We start from the raw sequence: 20,507 nt of genomic DNA on the forward strand, positions 1-20,507 counted from the left end.
AACATGTATAGTAGGGCTGTTGCTTCCTATGCTGTGCTTGCACAGGTATTTGTTTTTTTGGAAAACCTGGCAGAACCTTTGGAATTACGGCAGTCTAAACTGCATGGCAATCCAGTGTCCAGAGCTGGGGTTTTGGTTCTTTGTTGTTGCTGTTGAGGTAGTGCAAGCTTCTGGGTAATTATTGGGATAAAATATGGCATTAGCTGTTGCCACATAATGTGGCAGCTGGTCTGGGTCAGCCGTACCAACAGTGGGTGGAAGCAGAACTGGCGTGCAGGAGATGTTGCCCATGTGGTGAGGAGGATGAGGGTTATTTAATAACTGACCCAAAAAGGAGTGAAAGCCTAAAGTAAATAGGGAAGGTTTCCAGTATCACAATGATTACAAAGAAGAAGAAGTTTTCATGAAACCTGAATTGAGAATGTACTTGGGAATTGTGCTTGTCCTCAAGACTTCATACCACATGTGTGCTTCCTGTGCTATGCAGCATGTTGTTTGTTAAAGTTCATTGGCATTTTTCAAAAAAAGTAGTGCAGATCGGTTGCTGTGGATTTTGCTGTACAGTTCCTTGAAGCTATGGTACCAAATACCTGAAAACATTTGGAATCCTAGCTGTAGTTAGAGATGTTTGTTTGCAGGGAACTAGAATTTTGCACAGGGGTTGCTAGACATCAGGGAAACTGTCGGCAAATGCTCTATTTTGCTAGTTCAGGACTCGGAAGTGGTGAGTTTAATCATGGACTTGACATTCAAGCCAACCACTACTATATGTCTATGTTGTATAACCTTTTTTACTGGTTTTGTGAACATGCCTATATGTTTTTACTTAGTGGAGAATGTCAAAATAAATCAATGAAAGAATATCAAATAATAATACAGGAATGAATGAGGCAAGCATCACTATAAATGGGAAGCAATGAAACCCTTATCATTGCAATTTGACATGCATAAATCCACAATGAGGCTTTATATACATTAAGTTAACCATGCATTTAAATGTTTGCAGGATTGAGATCTGACTTAATAGTGTCACGGAAGTGTATAATTAAATGAATATACAAATTAAAGCACATATGAGAAAGTAGATTAAAATGGAGTTGAGTAAACAAGATTTAAAAGTGTCCCCAAAGTAATACTGTTGTGTAATTCTTAATTGAAAATGGTTAGGAACCTATTTTTATATATGTAGTACTGTATCTAAGCAACATGTATCCATCCTTTATAGGCTGCTGTAACTGAAGGAAATAAGATTCTCCTCTTCGAAAATGTAAAATGACTTGATACATTTTTCTTTATTTTCCAACTCCCTGAAATAGATGACTGAAAAAAAGTTGCTTGCTGTTATGGTGCAGATGGTTTTGAAGACACTAAGACAGGGGTCAAGAGGCTGTAGTTCTCGCTTTCCTAGTGACTTTCCAGGTTACTTTCAGAAACTTACTTCCAGCACTTCCCTCCCCCCGCTGCCTCTTCTCTTCCTCTGCTCTGCATAGACACAGGTTTGAAGGGCATGGCATCCTGGGGTTCACTTGTATGGTATGCACGGTACGCTTGGCTCTTGTCCTTAGAATAGTTCTGGCTGTAATGTGCTGATGTGAGGAATGCTGTTTAAAATACCTGTTGTACTAGAGCAAAACTCAGCTTCGTTCCTTCATCACCTTTACCAGTAGAAAGTGATTTTGGCCTGGGATCTTACGGTGTAACATTATCGCTGTCTTCCTCCTGTGGCAGTAAAGCCCTACTGAAATTGGGAACGCCTCAAGTTAAAAACAATACAGACACTGCTTAGAAAGACTTAGTCCTCATGTTTTACTGAAAATGAGCACCATTCAGAGAGCCCAGATGTGTAAATATGGTGCTCATTTCTGGTTAAGATGCATGTAAATTCCATGATAGTCAGTTTAGTGCAAAAACTCATCTCTGATCCATATCAGGAGAAGAAAATACCTAGCACCGCAGTAACCTGGTCCTGAAATACCGGCTTGTGTTCTGCAAGGCCACCAGCTTTTTGACATTTTAATCTTGCCACTCTCTTATTTTTTTGGGTTTTTTGCTGGAACAATAATAAACCTATGAAAAGAGATGGCTGTTGTCATGCTGATCTGAGGTTTGAAAAATGTGTGCTGGCTTAAACACAATTTTGGGGACTTCTCTCTTGCCGAGCCCGGATGATCTGGTTTTTAATCATTCCCTTCCACCACCTCTGCATGCCCTTCGTTTCCTTCAAAAGTCTATACTGAGTGACTCAAAGCCAAAAATGATACTGTAGCACCAGGGAGTGAAATCGCAGAGACATCAGTTATAGATCAGGCAAGCTCTGGCTGTGCTGTGGAGAGGTCTGGACATGCACAGTGACATTGCCGAGCAAGTCACCTGTCTGTGGTGGTCAGCAAACTGCCCCAGGAATGAGCATAAAGAGCCTTTGGATGAGTGCGTTTGGCAGCCCGCTGACCCCAGGCTCTGGTACTAAACTCTGATCAGTAGCCATCTATCTGCTCAATGCAACCCAAACGATGCAGCACTCTTCTGTCAGGGAGGAGCTGGAGAAACTCATGGGGGAAATAAAACTATCACCCACTGATTGGAATACAGATAGCCGTCATTTAGCGTGGTGCTGCAGGAAACCAAATTATGCCTGCACTCCCTGCCTCACCGCTCAGCAATATTGTCAATTTGAAGTTAAATCTTCTTGATCAATCTGAGCTCAATTTTGCCACCTTTTGTTGTATTGAATTAGCTTCCTAATGGGAATAGTCTCCTGTAATCCAGTGGTATGCATCACTCGATAGGAAAGTGCAGTTACAGGATGTGAGGTTTAAAAACGTTTTGTGCGGGTTTTTGCTTTGCTTGGATTGGGATCTGACCTGAGGCTGGAGTTACTTCTTCAGAGTGAGAGGTATTGTGGGAGTTTCACTGCAGTGAAAACATGCAAAGAAGTTGGGTCATTGGAAATCATTGTATGTGAAGGAGAGATTTACTTTTGACTTGTCCAGCTCTTTTATTTGCCGGGGAGGCAGCTCTGAGCCAAATAGTGCAATCCTATCCTGGTGTTTGCTCTGGTAAAACTCTGGCTGGCTCCTGCTTGGGTTCAGAGTAAGCACTGCAGTATTTGGGCTCATGTGGGAAGGGTTTATGCCAATCTAGTGACACCTGTAATGCTGTGTCATGGTGATACCAGCCAACACACAAATGATCGTGCACCAGCACATCAGGGGTTTCTGTACCTATGAGACTGGTCTTCCTGACTCTCTCTCTGCTGCCCTGCATGGGTTGATCTGGCGCTGCTCTGCATTGTCAGGTAGCATATCTGACAGGCTAATAGGACATCAAAGGGTTTGTAAAAAAAAAAATAAGGTGACAAAGATTTTCATGCAGGAGCTTCTTTTTTTCAGTGTGCTGCATCTGGGATTTTTTTCTTCCGAGTGGGTAAAGGCTGTGCAGGAATAGACTTTAATATTGGTGATGTGAAAATGCATATTCCTAGGCTGAATGTGTCGTAGAACAGATGAAGGAATTGGAGCACTGGGATGAAGTTTTAAAGAATAAATTATATCTAGATAAAGGAATTTCTTTTCTGTCATCTAATTCTAGGCATGGATCTTTGAAATGAAGTTAGCTTATGGGTTTATAGAGATTGACTTGTGAATGTGCCATTTTACTGTGCCATCGTCTTTTCATTCTTTGTTGATGCAGTCCTTACTGATAGCATGTGAAGTAGTTTTTCTTCCCTTCTAAAGTCTCACCACAACTTGTGCAATCACTTGTACCATGATATTTATTCCAAGATGCACTTAATACCTATTTTTATATATGTGTGTGTGTATATATATGGGTCTTCTTTAGCCTGAATATTCCTATAAATACTGAAAAGGGCATGATCACCTCTTTCAAATGGACTGTCTCAGAAGAAAAGCCAAAAGATGGCCTGTGTTTTTCTGGATATTTCATGACCACTAAAAATTTACTGTAAACTGCCTGGAAAGTGAGGGAATGTATGGGAAGAGGGAGGTGCATTTGTCAGAATCAAAATGATGAGGAGGGATATGACGAGCAAGAGTGGGGAGACTTCTGCAAGGGAGGTCAGGCACTGAGCTCAGTACTGAAGGGAGTTTGTGAGTGTGATGAGCAGCAACTAAACTTGAACTGGCAAAGGGTTTTATGCAAGAGCCCTCAGTTTTTCAGTTCTGGTGCTCTCTGGCAGCCCAAATCCAATATTGAGCTCCTGGGTGGGATTGACCAAGCAGCTCCCTTGGTGAGTCTCAGACAGCCTGAGCCAAGGCCGTGCTCAGACCTTGCCTGGGCTCATGGCCAGGGGTGCTTGGATGCTGGTCGGCAGTGCTTCAGAAGGGCAGATGGAGCACGGCTCTTATGCCTTTGTGTTTCCATCACCGCTCATAGCACATAGTCAAAGCGTGGTGTACCTGGTTCCAGTTTCCCACATGTGAAGGGGAAATCTACTTTTTTCTTGCTGGGGCTTCTCCTGGAGCCATGACCTGGCTCTGATCCCAGCTCCAGCAGCCTGGGAGTGACAGGCTTTCTCTGGTGTTTGTCAGCCCAGGGCAATGCCAAGTCTGGCTTTTGGGGCTGGAAGATGCTGACCGCAATTTCACTGTTGTGTTGTAGCAGTTTCTTCCTTCCCTCTCCTCCTCCAAGGGCGCTGCGCCTGGCTCAAGCACCATAGTGCTGGACCTTGACTCTGGGCAGTGAGTCTCTGCAGCCACAAACTGAGCAGCTGGAACTTAATCACTCCAGCTATCCTTAATTAAGCCTCTGAATACCCCTATCTGCTAGCCAAGTTATTGCTAGCCCGGTCCTACAGATGGTGAAACAGAGACACAAGGAGGTTAAGTAACTCGCCCAAGGCTGTGCAGTGAATGGTGACAGATCTCGGATTAGCGCTTGCGAGTTCTTGGCTCGCAGTGGCTCTCGTGGTCTGCTGGACCGTGCTGCCCAGCCAACCGGCTTGGTCATGCGTGCTGCTTGCATCAGAGCTCTCCCAGCCAGAAAATCTTGTCTCCCATCTCCAGGGTAAAACCCGTCATCCTCCCAGCACAATCAAATCATTCAGTGTTTGGGGTTTTTTTTCATATATTGATTTAGTTATAACTGTTACTTCGGCTTCTCAGATGATATCCCCAGTCCTCCCAGGATCACCTAGTTCATTATAACGGATGCTTTATCATTTATGCACTGCCTGGGAAGTCCATAGGTGTGGAATAGCTTTCATTGTTTGCATGCTATTTGAAAGCCATGCAAACATCTTGCCATTAATGTGAAATCACTGGCTAGCTGAGGAGCAGCTCTTTTTATCTAACTTACGGTCAGTAGACGGGTGCTTTGGAAATGGTGAGTGGTGCATCCATGTCATCATCGTTAGAGATACTGACACAAATACTTCTTCCCCAAGAAGCTGTTATTTTTCAGAGATACTTTGCACAAAAAATGTCACCTCTACCCCCTTACAGGCAGTTGCACTTTTCATCAGTTCAATTCCAGACTCACTTTGAGATGCATTCCTCCTCTGCCTCCATCAGCTGGTTCATGATGCTTTCCCCAACCCCATCATACCACATCTCTCCACAGCACAGTGACACCCCAGAGTGCAGCAGGTCCCTTCCATCCTCTGCTTTGCACAGAAACCCTGGTGTTCCCCCAGAGCCAGGATCCACACCCCGTTTCACTACCCAGTTGATGTGGGTGACTAGGGAGCTAGGACTCTCGCTCCAGATGCACTGGGCAAAGGAGGGTCTAGGTGCAGCCTCTGCAGTGCTGCTCCAGAAGTGTTTTCTCTGAGTGAATGGCTCAGGCAGTGCAGTTTGAGGACAATGGGGTGCACCCCTCAAATGCTGGAGGGACAGGGCCCTCAGATTTCCCATTGTGAAGGGCTAATATATATATATAAATATAAATATATACATATATGTTTGGTTATGTGATTGTACTGCCAGGGATAGATGACAGAGAGCACAATGCAGCTCCTGGCTACCAGGCTTTCACTGCAAACTCTGTCTCAGATTGTTTAAATGTTTTTCTCTCTCATTCTGCATGTTGTGCATCTCCACGCTTCCAGCCTCCTGCCACCACAACAATATGAAATGTCAAAAGAGAAGGATTATTCCTGCAGTATCTCTAGCCCAACTGGAAGCAGTAAGTGCCAGAAATGTTAGGCAAATGCTTGTTCTGACTAGGCTGCCAGCTTCTTTTTGTGGGCCCAAAAGGTTCAGGTAGGTTGAGTAAGCTTTGGATCAGAACCCGGGCTTCTGGGCACTCACATGAACTGAACAGCCAGAGTGTTTGAGATCTGCCCATTGCTTCTTGAGACCAGATGTAAACCCATATTGTGCTTGCAGGGATGGAGGGATTGCTGGCGTGCTTTTTTATGTATACTTAACAGTTGTGAGGATATTAATTACTATTATTTACCAATATTGTACTGTTAGAATGCAACTTTAAATGAAGTATTTCTGATTAATTATTTTCATCTACTTCATTTTCTGTTCTCTTGATCAGGGCTGAGTAAATAATTTAAATGTTTTCCTTTGAGGAATACTTACGAAAGATTTGACCATGAAATCCGTAAGTGGTTCTGTATTTGAAATTATTTGTAGAAGTCTTTGATGCATCATTGTGGGGTTTTACTTTCTTTTTGGATTATGATTATTGCCAAATTTAGTGGTACTGGATTTGCTGTATTATCCCATGCTTTAGTTTGCTTTTCTGTGTTTGACTGTTGCACAATTACCCAGCACAGTATAAACTGAAATTGAGAATTGAATACACAGTTGGAAGTTATTTACAAGCTTAGAATCTGTTGCTGTCTTATTCCTCAATGTTAGTTACAAAACCTGAATGCGTGAATGTTTGTAGACGGTGGTGACAAAAGCTTTATAAATATTGTTGAGCTGAATCTGAATCTTGGCATTCAAATTCAGGAACCCTTTCCCCCTCTACTCTCTCTCTCTCAGGCTAATTTCTATTGTAGTCCAGATTTACACAGGCATTGAGTTTATCTTAGATCTGATTGCATTTACCCTACTGTAGGTTTCTGTGTTCACAGTCCATAAATACATTCTTATGCCACCAATAAATGGATACTCGTCACTCTGCTGACGGGGAGCATGACAGCAGTTGAGAGCACAGAGGTGGAGGAGAAGGTGAGAGATAAGAACTATTCTGCCCTTCAGAAGTGCAGCTCTGTTTCTCTCTTTCAATCTATGAAGGTTCCTTCGCCGTTTAATCTTGGTGTGTAATAACAGAGCCAAGTCAAGAGAACCAGTAATATTTTCTATCCCCAAAATAAATAGATAAACAAATAAAAACCCTTTTTGAAGAGCTTGAGATGGAAGGAAATAAGATTTTGAGATAATTAAATTCAAACTTCAGGTATGCTTCAGGCATTTCAGAACAAGGAATTGCTTTGTTCTGGGTGGGACTTCAGGACAGCAGAGGCCATCATTTGTTGCCATGAACACTTGGACTGAAGTTTAGAGGATCTGAAAATATTTTCAGAAAGGAAGTGGTACCATTGTTGGTTGGCAGAGCAATAAAAGGAATACTCAAATGTACCAATTAAGAGGTGTGAATGGCATTTTTATGTCTTTGTTCTTGAAGACTTTCAGCAACGAATGCATCCTGTATTGTAAGCCTGCTGTGGTTTGAAATGATTCACTCTGATTTATATTCTTTAATTAAAGGCTTTTAACATTTAATTTTATTGGGAAAATAGCTTTAGTGCTTAGGTCAGTTTGTGGCGCAGAAAATAATATTATTTTATTTTCTAGGCTGTGGTTGCAAAACAAAACTTCAGAATCTCCCTGAGTGGACAAACCTTCTAAAACATTAGGTGTGCAGAATTGTGCATGCACTTGCACAGCTTGCATAGCAACCCAATCATTGCACTTACCTGCTTTGCATGAATAATCACATTAATTACTTGGGCAGGCTAGCTATGCATTATGCATATTTTTACAATCACTGGTTGTACTCTACGCTTGTAAATATAACTGAGCTTTTTCTAACTGTAGTATATAATGTAATGAGAAAATTATCTGTGGAGTGGTAAAATGGTAGCTTCTATATTGCCAGGAAGGTTTTCCAGCATGCAGCAATTCTAGCTGTGAACATATCTGATTAAATTACATGAGTTTAGAATGAAAGTTGAATCACTAAAAAGTGTTTTCATCTTCTTACTGAAGACCGGAATTTTCAAACTGGCTGTACCTAATTTTCTTCTCTTCATTATAATCTCCCCCAAATAATATAATTAAAACACTGCATAAGTTGATGCAAACTTCACTATTAAAGGAAAAGGGTCAAGTGATGACCTCAGGTTGTACAGCATGTATTTGCCTTCTAGGAGATGAATGTGCTCTGCAAGTCCTCTTAGATTGTTATCTCAAATTCTTGGCTACAAGCCCTACCCTTCCAAAACTCTCAACACAAAACTATCTCACAGGTTGTCTCTATCCGCCTGCCAAAAAGTGTTGAAATAGAAAGGGGGGAAGGATGAGGACTGCAAAGAATCCACACTTCTTCTGTCACTCAGAGATACCAGGTTGGCTGTCTTTTTTCTTCCTGGCACTGTTATTTTTCTTATCTTTGGGACTCTCATTCCTTGCTGGTTTCCAGTTTCTGTCTTGATTAAGTATGCAATTTGAATATTGGTGCAAGACTTGTTCATTCATTAGATGATGTCACGATTTCCAGGCACTGCATATGTTGCATTGCTAGGTAGCACTTAGCAATGTTTGGATCCCCATCTGTTACCTCAATTTGGCACATTGTGCCTGCACTTTAAACTCTAAAATGTTATGACACTGTTTACTGCATTTCTGGGTGCCAGGTGGAGTGGAGCCATTCCTCGAAGGATGTGTGTGTGCGATGTAAAAGAATAAATAACTTGGAATGGGCATTTGTCCTTGCTGTAAAGAACTGAGGGTGTCGTCATTCAATACCCAGCACAACTCAAGCCAGCTACTTCCCAGAGTAATGCTTCAGCTTCATGTTAATTATTTACTAAAAAAAAATGACAGCAATTTGGACATTGTTGACTGTGGTTGTGTTTATTTCGGTAAACTGCACTCGTCTGTAATAGCAGAGGTACTTTCCCATTACTGCCTCTTAGCACATCGCAGAAGGACGTGGTTGTGTTAAGCTGGAAAACTTCCTGCAATGTGTCTGCTTGTTTGATAATTCCCCCACAGCTGATTCATTAGATATGTCTGTTCTCCAGATAAAGGCAGTGAGAACTACATTCCTCCTTGTCTTTGTGTCCTTTCTGTCACTCGATAAAGCTTTGAAACAGTTGTCACTCTCAAACCATCATAGCCATCTCCTTTTCTCTATATTAAAACTTCCAAGCCATCTTCCTCCATTTTCCCTTTCCCCTTTTTAACCTGGTTTGGGTGGAACGTTGGGCCAGGTGACCTCCTGAGGTCCCTTACGACTTCTATTATTTGATATAGCCTTCTGGTCATGCTTCTCCCCGCAATGAGTACATAGGGGGCACCTTCACAATTTGTATGGAACCATAAGCACTAGAGTGGTGAAGTCAAAAGCATTTTAATTATTTTACACAAAAAATGATGAAATCCCTTCAAAATAACCTCACTACAGTGACCTAAATAATCAGTTCTGTCTCTATTTCTCTTAAAATTAATCAGAATTTAACTCCCTGTTGTGTCGGCATTCTTGAGAATTGGGTTAAAAGAGCTTAAAAGTGGAGGAAATAATAAACTGATTTGTAGACAGTGCAAATATTTCAGTACTGACCCATTTCCAACACATTATTTTTAGCGTGTGACATTTCACATCATTTTGCATTGAGATTTGATGTGACAGTATTAATAAACTTAAGAAGAAAAGCCTTTTTTTTTTTTTTTTTCTGAGCAAGTACTGCTTTAAATCCAGTAGTCTGAAAGAGCCAAGGGTGGGGACCAGGAGAGTGGTACCCTCAGGGGCTGGTGTTTCCCATATGATACCTATAAAAAGATGTCATGTAACAGGATGGTACGTTTAACCAAACTTCTCAAAATCGTTTTTTTAATTTCGCTGTCGCCGCCTGAGGAGCCATGGGGATTTAAACACAAAGAAAAGTGAATAAAGCAGAATCCCATTAATGGAAAGAACAACAGGGCTGGAGAAATGGAGCATTGTTTTTTGATAAGCTGTTCGGTTCGTGCTACTCTCACACATGTCCCTGGTGGTGACTCTGACCTGAAGGCCTGGCAGTTATAAAACCAGTTCTATGCACCCAGCAGGGAGAAAGAAGCATCAAGAAAAAAGAACAAGGCAGCTGTATCAGGCAGCACAGCATAATAGCAAATGTACTGTTACTATGTGCCACCACCGTTCCAGGTCCTGGTCTGAACACAGGTTTATACTTCCAAATTCTGCTGTGCAAGAATCTTGTTCGAGGCAGGTTCTGATGGTGTTTGAGGGGGAGTTACATATTTTTTTCTGAATTTTCTTACTTTAAAATATCTTTGAATGAGCTGTTGAACAGAACTGATCACAAACTGATGGTGCAGTTGGACTCCGCAGCTCAAAGTTTACAGGAAAAGAAGAGGGGAACGAACAGAGCTTTGAGCTATGCCGTGTTATGCAGAACTCAGAGTATGGCATCTGGCAAGATATACTTCTTGTTCAGTATAGAACATATATAAATATATATAAAGTTTATTTAATTTCAATCCTTTAACAGTCTTTCGAGTATTTGTGCTCTCTTTTTCTCCAAAGGAACTAGACTTTAAATTTACTCCCTACACTCCAGATCATGATTGAAATACAGCACTGAAAAAATGAAACGATTTGTCTTTTTCAGTGTTTAGTGTTATGCACTTTTTCCAGAGTTTGCACTCTGTAGATGTTCACCTGCAGAAAAAGTAACAGAGCCCAGGAATTTGACTCTTAGAAGATTCTGAATTTCTTAAGAGTGTTTGATTTGTAGTTGTTGCCTGATTAACCAGTTTTCTCCCCGACAATAGCTGTCACCAAACCCAGACAAAACGAATGCTTGATTGAATTGAATAACTTACGATTTGGGCAATAATTGAATCATTGTCATCCTGTTCTATCTAAGTGGTAATTACTCTTTTTCATTTAACTTTGTGAGTAGGAAACGTTGTGTATTTCTAAAATGGAGCTAAAACTTAGGCACACAGGGTGCTAAAAAAAGACCTGTTGCAGTTTAAAGAAAGCAATCTTTTTCTAGACAGTTACGAAGGGAGACTTCAGTGCTGAGAAAATGTGTATTATTAGCTAGACAAGAGGCCAGTATATCCAGAGTTTTAGCATCTTTTTAGTTTGACTGTGAAAAACCAATTTCTCTTTTCCTAAGTTCTGTTTGAACATTTTCCGTAATCAGTGTTTAACTTAAAGAAATGTGTTAAGTATAGTCACTCAAATCTAATTCCAGCTCTTTCAGAGACGATCTTCTCCATTTATTCGTGACTGCTTGGTTGTTTTCTTTACACTGACTAAATGTGTGTTTCCTATTGTATTTGGGGAAGAGGGTTCAGTCAAGAATGTTCAGAGACTAGAAATTGGCCAAAAATGTGACCAGCTTGAAATATGACTTGCTTTTCCCTTAACTCATTCCTTTTGAGAAAAACAGTGTTACTCTCTGAGTGATAAAACTGCACATGTTGAAAAATATATTAGAGAAGAGATTTTAATGGTGGCTGGCTGAGTATATAGTGGACCAAGTTTTGAAATTCAGCGTCTGTTGAAAATAATTTATTTTTAAAAGGCCTTTGAAGATACAGAGCTAGTAAGTATAAGGCATTGTGAGATTTTTTTTTTTATTTGGTAATGGTATTCTTTTCTGTGTAACTGCTTTTGACTTCCCTATTACCAGCAATTTTAAATACAGCTTAGGTCTAGAGGCAGTAGTGATACTAGAGCAGTTCAATTTCTATCTCATGTATGCACTGTACGTTTCGAACCCGCTGAGCCAAATTTAACCCTACTCTAAATTCCTAAAAGTGAAATTGCATCGTATGAAAAGAGTGAGTTTTAGATTGTGACTTAGTGAGTTAAACAAATGTCAATTTCTCAGCAGGAAAAATGTGAGATACAAGGCAAGGATAAGTTCAGCCTTGCAGCCATGGTTGTTGTGTCCCAGGAGAAGCATTTGGAAGAAAAGATGAGAAAGCCCTGCAACAGTTGAAATTTGATATCCCCTGTTGTGTCCTGGATGAGGTGTTACCCATGTTTCTGGGATTACCTCTGAGCTGCTTTAGCATCCTGCTGCATCTACTCTGCATCTGGGAAAGGAAAGGTCCATGAAAATGGTGTGTGAGCTTTCCTAAAGGTTGTTGGCAATGAAAAGCACCACTTAAAAGGAATAGGGCTGTCTAAAGTGGTATAGTGTCTTAGGGACTGCACGTCATTTCAAACCTTCTCTCCCTTACTTAGGATTGGGTTAAATTCACTTTCTACCTTTAAGTAAGTAGGAACTGAGTTTTAATTGTGGCTGCCTACGGGTCAGCTGCAGCTCAGGCTTGTGATTGATTGGGTCTTCTATAGCAGGACAAAATGAACACAGGGTAGTCAGCAGGAGTAAACTCGGGCCAATTAGTTCCCAGTGCTATCGGCAATGCTATGGGAAATCCATTTTTTTATCAGTAAGACTGCAGCTTGCATCAGCAGTCCCCATCCCTCATAAGCAGATCATTGACTTATAAATTCTTCTGGTATCTTTGGGAGGTTTTTATCCTCTAGCCTATTGCATGTACTAAATTTGAGGGGACATATCACTAGCTGTAGCAGTGGCAAGGCTAATATTTTCTTTTGGAATATTGTATTATATGTCAGATGAAACAGCAAATGCATTTTTATGGTGTGTTTTCCTGTCACAGAATTATGTCTAAGAAACAGAACGTGCTCCCACTAGCAGCCTGTGCTTCTCCTTCTGATTTAATGGGGTAAATTATCAAGGTTTCTAAAACTGGGCTGAAAATTATGTTATATGTTGCTACTCATTTAGAAAGCAGCAAAGGTTAGTAAATAAAGGCAATTGATTAAGTATCTATCCTAAATTATAACAGAGCAGATGCGTCGTCACTGGTAACGTGTTTATGGGATTGAGTGTGCATTGCTGCATCCTTCCATTTGCTGCCAAAAAGGGTCCTTAGCAAATACGAGGCAAGAGTCCAGCTAGTAGCTGGAATTGTCTGGGCCAGAACTGACTGTCGAACTCCTGACACATTGTCCCATGTAATTAATTGTATGTGTAATGTCCTGCTTCTGCTGGGAAGTTGTCCCCATTCTGCAGCTATTTTCCAGCAGCCAGTCACGCGAGGAGTATGAGGTAATGCTTCACTACTTAGAGTGTCCATCTGAAGGACATAATGATTTCAGGAAAAGTTTCCTTTATCTCTTAAAAAATGCTTGTTTGTGTTGTCTTTCCATAAATTTTGCCAAAAAAATTAGCTAGAAAAGGGAGCAAGGAGATGCGAATTGATGATTAAACTTGCAGAGCATGAGAAATCTGTGAGATTTAATGGCTCGAGAAGATTAAAACCTACTTGGTCTAGAGCAGGTTTAGAGCAGAGCAAATAATAGTGTGAAAACCATTTTAGCATATCACCACGTCTCATAATGAATGCAGAGACACCATCTATACTGCAGGTATATATACACCAAGTGTAGCAGTGCACATTTGCTGTGAAATGGTGTTATTTCCTCATGATCAGCCCACTTTTTTAGGGCTGTCTTTCATCAAAGACATGTACGCATCAGACACAGTGGGTCTGATCCTAGCTGGGATACAATCATATTGCTGCTAACAGTAAGATATGCGCTAAGATTTATTCTTGTAATGAAAAGAAATGAATCCATCAACAGTTTAAGAGAAGTAAATGCATCTTCATGCATCATCAGGGGACACTTGTATTTTAAATGATGATAGATGGGTGTTTGAGGTAAAAAGGTATTTTATCTTTGTTATCAGTCACTGTCTATTGGCGCCAGGTGACATTTCCCGTGAGTTGGGTTAAAGCAAGGGCAAGCAGAAAGAGGCTGAGGTTTTCTTCCTGAGTGCGTAGATTAGACATGTTTGCATTTACAAATCCTTTAAACAAAGTACTTAGAGCTCTAACATTTTCAGGATGTGCTGTAGTGTAATGATTTGCCTCAGGTTACTCAAATGGCAGTCCTAACGCAAGGAAGTGGCAGCAGTAAGCGTTAGTTATTCTGTATCCCTGGTGGGGTTTCACAGCCACAGGATACCTGGCTTGTTTGTTGTCAGGATATTTGGTTTTGAATGAAGACAGCAGAGAAAATTCACCCCTTCCCTGTTACCTTTTATCCCATCGTGATGAATCTAGGGCTTCAGATTACAGGGAAGGTCTCTAGGAGCCGAATTCAAGTAGGGTGTGTTTTTTATGTAGGTAGCCATTCTGTGACTGTGCTTTAATACTTTGCTTTTGGCACAAGTGGTGGCATGAAAACAGTATGATGTTAACAAGGAGACTCTGTCTTGTTTTCCGAATCTCCTGGTAATGTCTCAATTTAGGCATTTTAATTTGGATGGTTTTCCTTCATGACACAAAATGACGCAGGGGAGGAAGGACCTATTTTTGTCCACTGGTCATGACAAAAAGTTTTTCTTAGAAGGAAGTTGTGCAGGAGCAGCGTGTATCTTAGGTCCTGCTTAACTGCTGGTTTGGGTCAAGTACCGTGCAGGCCCATGTCAGCTCTAAACGCTAGAAGATATTTTATCTCAGCGCTTTTCAAAAGTGGCTGGTTGACATTTGGCTCTGGAGATGATATGTTTTTGTTTACCCAGATATCTTGGATATATTCATGCCCAGGATGTCCTCCCTGGGGTGTCGGTGCTGCCAGTAACTGCAGATACAAGAGCCTAATTGCTGTGTTTTTTTCTAGCAAAACCCACACCTCGGATGACCCCTTTAACAGTGCTTGGATATGAGTAGCTGCATAATCCACATTCCCAGGTAACCAGATAAAATCAGAGGCAGAGAAGCTGCTACAGGAAAGGGCAGGACATGTGAGATGAGAAACTAGAGGGCTTTTGGGATAAGCTGGCTCTGTGATAAAGTCCCCTGGTGCCACCTCTGCTGCTGCTGGGGTGCAGTGGGGCTGCGGTCAGCAGTGCAGATAACCCAGGGGAGGCGTATGTGTGAAAATGTGGTGGTTTTCCTGCCTCTGGCTTTCCTAGCCTTCTCATTATGATTCAATAATACTTAGGTACTCCTGCTAGGCATTGTCAGTGGTTTTTCTTAGCTAGATTTAAAGAAGCGTACAGTATGTACAAGCCTCAAATCAGTGAAGCAATCTCCATGCAAGCGTCGCTTAGCTCTGCTTCCCCATTGTAATGTCTCTGAGATGGGAGCACGATGCTTATTTTCCGTACACTCTTCTGCCTTCCTCATTGGCCAGTCTCTTGCGTTTGTTTCGTTCCAAGTCCAACAGTTCCAAAATGTATTTTTGTGAAATAAAATGGCTAATTAGATCACATAAACTTTCAGAATGTAAAAAATAAAACTGTGAAACAAGCAGCTGTGCACTTGAGGTTCATCCAGACCCTTCTACACAAGTTGCATTTTGTTGAGCACAAAGACTAGGAGTTTGTGGCATTCACCCTTTCTTTTATCCAGCCTCCATCACAGTCTTGAGGAATTGTCGTCTTTGTAAGAATTGAACATGGAACTTGGTTGGGGAGAAGCCCAGTTGTAGGAGATTTTCTGTAGCACCTTCTTGTAAACATCAATACAAATTCACTTCTCTGTACTATGCAGAACGATGGCTGTTTAAAAAATTGTATTGCAGTCATGTCTCTGAAGAAACACCATGCAAAAGGAGAATTTAGAGCTTAGTTTTCTTGAAACAGGAAGGAAAAATGCTGCCACCTTTCTTTGTGCAAGTTTCCTATTGGGGACTGATTTACAGGGAAGGAAAGGAACGCCTTTTGTTGACTAAGGAAGTAAGGTGGATATTCCTTACCGCTGCCATCTGGTTTATATTAAATAACACTTTGCCTGGCAAACAGTGAGTATTCATCATTACCCCTGCATTCCCACTAATGCTGAGTAGTCCCTTGACTTCCAAAAATTCCTGTGTGCTCCGAAGCCAAAGAGGCTGAAGCCTGTTTGAGGGAGACTTATCTAAGCTTGTCTGTTGGCTTTGCAAGAGCCGTGGACCACGGTCAGCGTTGCAAGTGCCCAGAGCCTTGACCCAGGAGGGATCTCTCATAAATAGGTGTGCTAGCCAGCATGCTTATGGCTGAGCAACTCCCATATTCAAGTGGCCCAGGCTGAGACACAGCCATGCAGCAGCGTGGTGCTTGACTGTCCTCAACAACCAGTGGGTTGTGTCTTTGTACAACCTCCTCACCTGAAGTGCATGGAAGGCTTCTTAAAATGCAGCGACATCTCAGCGTGTGCTACCCGAGCCCAGCATTTCTCTTCTTTTTTCCTGATATTTGTGTCCTTTCCTGAAAAGTGATTTCTGTTCTTAGAGTTCACATCATCAATATTTGCATTTGTTTGTAAAATGATCAAAAAACACATAGAAAAGGAAAATTAACACGCACAAGCAGTTATTGTACTGAGAGGGGAAAATAACTTTAGAGATCCAATTATTAGTGTCAGGATTTGACACTATTTTTTTAAACAACTTAGCTTCTGAAATTATGAGTAGATGGCAGCAATAATTAGAGAGTTCTTAGATTCACAGTGCAATCAACAAGTCACTCGTGTAGTCTTCCTTACCATTTTGAATGGTTTTAGAAAGTCAGAAAATTATGTGTTTATTGAGATACATGTATAATATTACACATTTGCGTTTTGTGTCTGCTAATCTCCATACTTCACAGAAAAAAACCCATGTTTTTTCTGAACCGTTTTCTTCTTTTGAGACTGAGTTTTTGCTTCTGACGTGGAATATCCCCCTGTGTTTTGCAGCTGTTATTTTTTTACTATGTATTTATTTCTATTCACTGATGATGTGCTACTCTGAGACCTATGCATGTAAACTGCTCCTGAAAACACTGTGCTCAGAAGTCCTATTGAAATCAATATGAGAATAAAGAATAAATACTTGCCAATTTGAGCTCTGGGTGCTTACAATGCAGCTGTAGTGTAGAAAAGATTATAGAAGCTCAAGCATTTCTGCTTTTATAGTTCTACAGGCATGTGCCATGCTGAGGGGATAAAATCTATACCTCAGCATAACTGTCTCAGGTAGGTAATTAATATTATCATCATTGTTTTACAGATGGCAAAAAAAATGGGAGCAGAGGATCAGTAGTTTCCCCAAGGCAAAAAGGCACATTCCGAGCTGCTGCTGAAATTCAGGTTGGCTTGATCTCTGCTCCTCTTTGCTAAGTTCTCTAGAGCCAACGCTGAAGCAGATGCTGTACTTAATTTTCATGTTCTCTTTCACTTGAGTGAGGAGTACAGTTGCTTCTCAGCTTTCTACCTCGTTAGTGAGAAGTGAGACATAGTTCCACTGGGCAGTTCAATGTGTTCAAAATCTGAGCTGCCGTTTTTCTCTTCCTTGACTTCACAAGCAACCTCTGCATCCTTCTGCTCAAAAGAGGTGATTTGGCCTGAACTGAATGGAAATTTCAAACTTGGGGGGAAAAATGCCATTTCACTTATTATTACAGATACTTTGGAGATGCGAAGTACTCCAGAAAATACAATCTTTTCAGAACCTTTCATTTCAATGCCAGAGGAGAGTGTAGTATTGGTGTAGTACTCATCATCCTGGCCGCCCCACAGGCACGGCCGTGCGATGTGACCTCCCCGGGCTGGGAAAAGGTCTCTGCAATTCAGGATGATTTGTCCTGGGTTATCTCTAGCAGTTCTCCCTGGGAATAGTGGCATCAACACTCCGGGCACTAATACTTGTTCTTTTGGTGCCCCAGGCTGGTGAAGCCTAGTAGACACGTGCTGCTGAAAGAAATGTAAGGGCTGGGTAGTCTGATCATAAAATGGAAAATTGCTGTCCCAGGAAGAGCATGATCCTTCCTTGTTCTCGATACCTGGAGGGCTGCTGCTGTCGGAACAGCAGGTAAGAAAGCACTAAAGGCAAATATCAAACTCTTACCGGAAAAATAAGGGCAGGAGACAGAAGTTGATTTTCCATAGATTTCACACTGAGACAGTCTCAAATAGAATCTATTTCTCAGTATGTTAGGACTAATAAGAACATTTAGTTATTTATACAGAAGAGCCGAGAGTGGTTCACAAAGAAGAATAAACATTGAATTACCATAATTCTTCCTTCTTTCCTTACAATAAAATGTGGAAAGGAGCTCTAAGAGCCCAGGAGAAAAGACCAAAACAATTTTTAGCTCAAATAAGAGCAAGAGATTTTTTTTTCTCAGGGAAAGATTTCAGAGAAAATACTATTTAATATCTAGGCCTTGGAAAGCAAGCACATTCCTTTGTCATGGTCAAATCAGCATACAAATGGTACTCAGCTTTTACTGTGAAAGTGTCCACTTTAAATTACGTTTTGTGTTTGAGAAATGGTGTTGTAGGGCCAGAGATTAATTGGAGTTTTGTCTAAGGCAAGGGACTCTAATGATGGAATTTATCTTCAGCCTTGAGAGCCAGTTGTTTTGTACAGTCAGTATTCAAACGTTTATTTCGTTTTCAGCCTTCATTTCTGTTATTGACCCAGTGAAAGGGAATCTGCAGGCGCTGAGCACTTCTGCTTGTCCAGCGACATACTTGTTCATGTGTCTAGTTCATGTGGGTCAATAAAAAGGCTTTCCTGAATGTTAAAGACAGCAGGCTGGAACTTTAGGTTATATTCAGCAATAGAAGGGGTCAAGGAATAGAGAACATTGGTAATAGGTCAGAGAGTTCCTTAATGAGCACTTTGGTGGAAGGGATGCTTTGAAGCCAGAAGTGGAGGAGTACAATCCGCATTAACTTATGCAACCTGGTGCTGTTCAAGAGAACACAAATGGACAAATGAGCCTACTTTGAAAGGTAGTCAAGATCTTCTTTTCTCTTTTTGAATAATCCCTTGATATGTTGGAGAAAAGGAAACAAGGGAATAATGTATTTTAATTTGGTGAATGTTGTGCAGAAAGAACATGCTGTAACCTGATTCAGCTTGAAGAAATGTGCACAAACACCCAGCAGTTCCCTGAGAAGCATTAGCCTCGCTATTCAGACAATATTTTGAATTGAGAGTGGGAGAACATATCATTTGAATGCAGGTTAAATAACTAGCATGCGTTATCATTATTTTTGTTGTTTCTACAGCTCCTAGCGCAATAAGTATGTGAGTTGACCTCATTAGTAGTATTGCAACAGAGATAATAAATCATGTTAATAAATGAATTTTTAAGTAGAAGGAATGAAGAAACAACAAACTTGCAGAATGCTAAATTATTCTTTGTTTTCGTTATGTTTTTAAATGCATGATAAGCTGAAGGTGTTTGAGTCTTTTAATCATAAAGCATTGTCAAGACAACCAGGGCAATGTGTATCTTTGATGACTGCCTGTAATTGTGGAGAGGGAATGAATCACAAATCTCTCTCCTTCAGGAGTACAGACAATAGTACTAGCAGAATAGTTAAAAATATTTTAAATTGATTTTTTTCAGTGTTTAAGAGGCATTAGACAGTTGTCTTCAGCACTGTGCAAGCTTCAAGAGAACGAGAATAACAGGAACTCATTTAAATTCCAAATGCATCCTTGTCTGTGTAACCAGCTTGTTGTACTCTGCCGAATTGTTCGATGTGGATTAATATTGTTGACTAAATTTACAGGGTGCAGGAGAGGAAAGATTGAACTTTGCTGGGATCTGGATTTTCTCTGTTTCTTGAAATGACAGCAGTCGTCGCAGATTATTTGTGCATAGACGGAAAAATTAAAAACACTCACTGTCTGTTTGCTAGGGGCATAGAGAGGGCACAATTTGCTTTAAGTGATATTTCCACATTTAGCCACTGGAGGAGCAAGTGCTTGGGAAAAACCACATGGTGCTCAAAGCTCTATCTTCCCATTAAAAAAAAATAAATCTGTCCATGCTCAGCAGTCAAGATGGAACATTAATTAATGCAATGCCGAAATCACTAGGAACAAAAATTACATTAATCCCTTAAATATGCTATTTTTATTCCAAGACTTTAGTCTCTCTTCCCAACTTGCATGTATGTGTTTCTCTGTCTCCAATGGAAGTGGGACTAATGTATAAATGTTGGCAGCATGAAGACCTCCTTGTAATCCTCTGTCTCTCCAGGGGACAGGAGAGCAGCGAGCCTCAGGGCTTTTTTTCCAAATGAGCTTGAGAAAGAGCTGTTTCACAGGGGCTTCAGTGCTGGTGGTCGGATATTTGCTGGTTGCAACAGCTACAGCTGGGCTTTGTGTTAGTTTTGAAACTTCTTCAAACTTGGCTGATCCAACAGCTCCGTGAGCCAGAATGGCATGGCATTACCATCAAAGTGATGGACCCAGCTGATTCTAGAGTAAATAGACTACAAAGCGTAGGTGGGACTTTAGGAACACTAGGCCTATCT

General features: G+C 41.0%; 1 protein-coding gene across 2 annotated transcripts in view; it reads left to right on the forward strand.

Moving 5' to 3' along the window:
• CDH4 (cadherin 4) overlaps window positions 1-20,507 on the forward strand; it is a 430,462-nt gene that overhangs the window by 147,423 nt on the left and 262,532 nt on the right. The window contains exons 1-2 of one of the 2 annotated variants that reach the window (XM_069872040.1): window positions 7,803-7,840; window positions 8,453-8,551. The exons of the other annotated variant lie outside the window; for it this stretch is intronic. Coding sequence (XP_069728141.1) covers window positions 8,503-8,551 — 49 coding nt within the window. The 5' untranslated portion in view covers window positions 7,803-7,840; window positions 8,453-8,502. Of the gene's footprint in view, window positions 1-7,802; window positions 7,841-8,452; window positions 8,552-20,507 lie in introns of those variants that run through there. 2 annotated transcript variants of the gene reach the window in all.

This window comes from Phaenicophaeus curvirostris, chromosome 18, assembly GCF_032191515.1.
Source record: "Phaenicophaeus curvirostris isolate KB17595 chromosome 18, BPBGC_Pcur_1.0, whole genome shotgun sequence".
NCBI classification, from domain to species: Eukaryota; Metazoa; Chordata; class Aves; order Cuculiformes; family Cuculidae; genus Phaenicophaeus; species Phaenicophaeus curvirostris.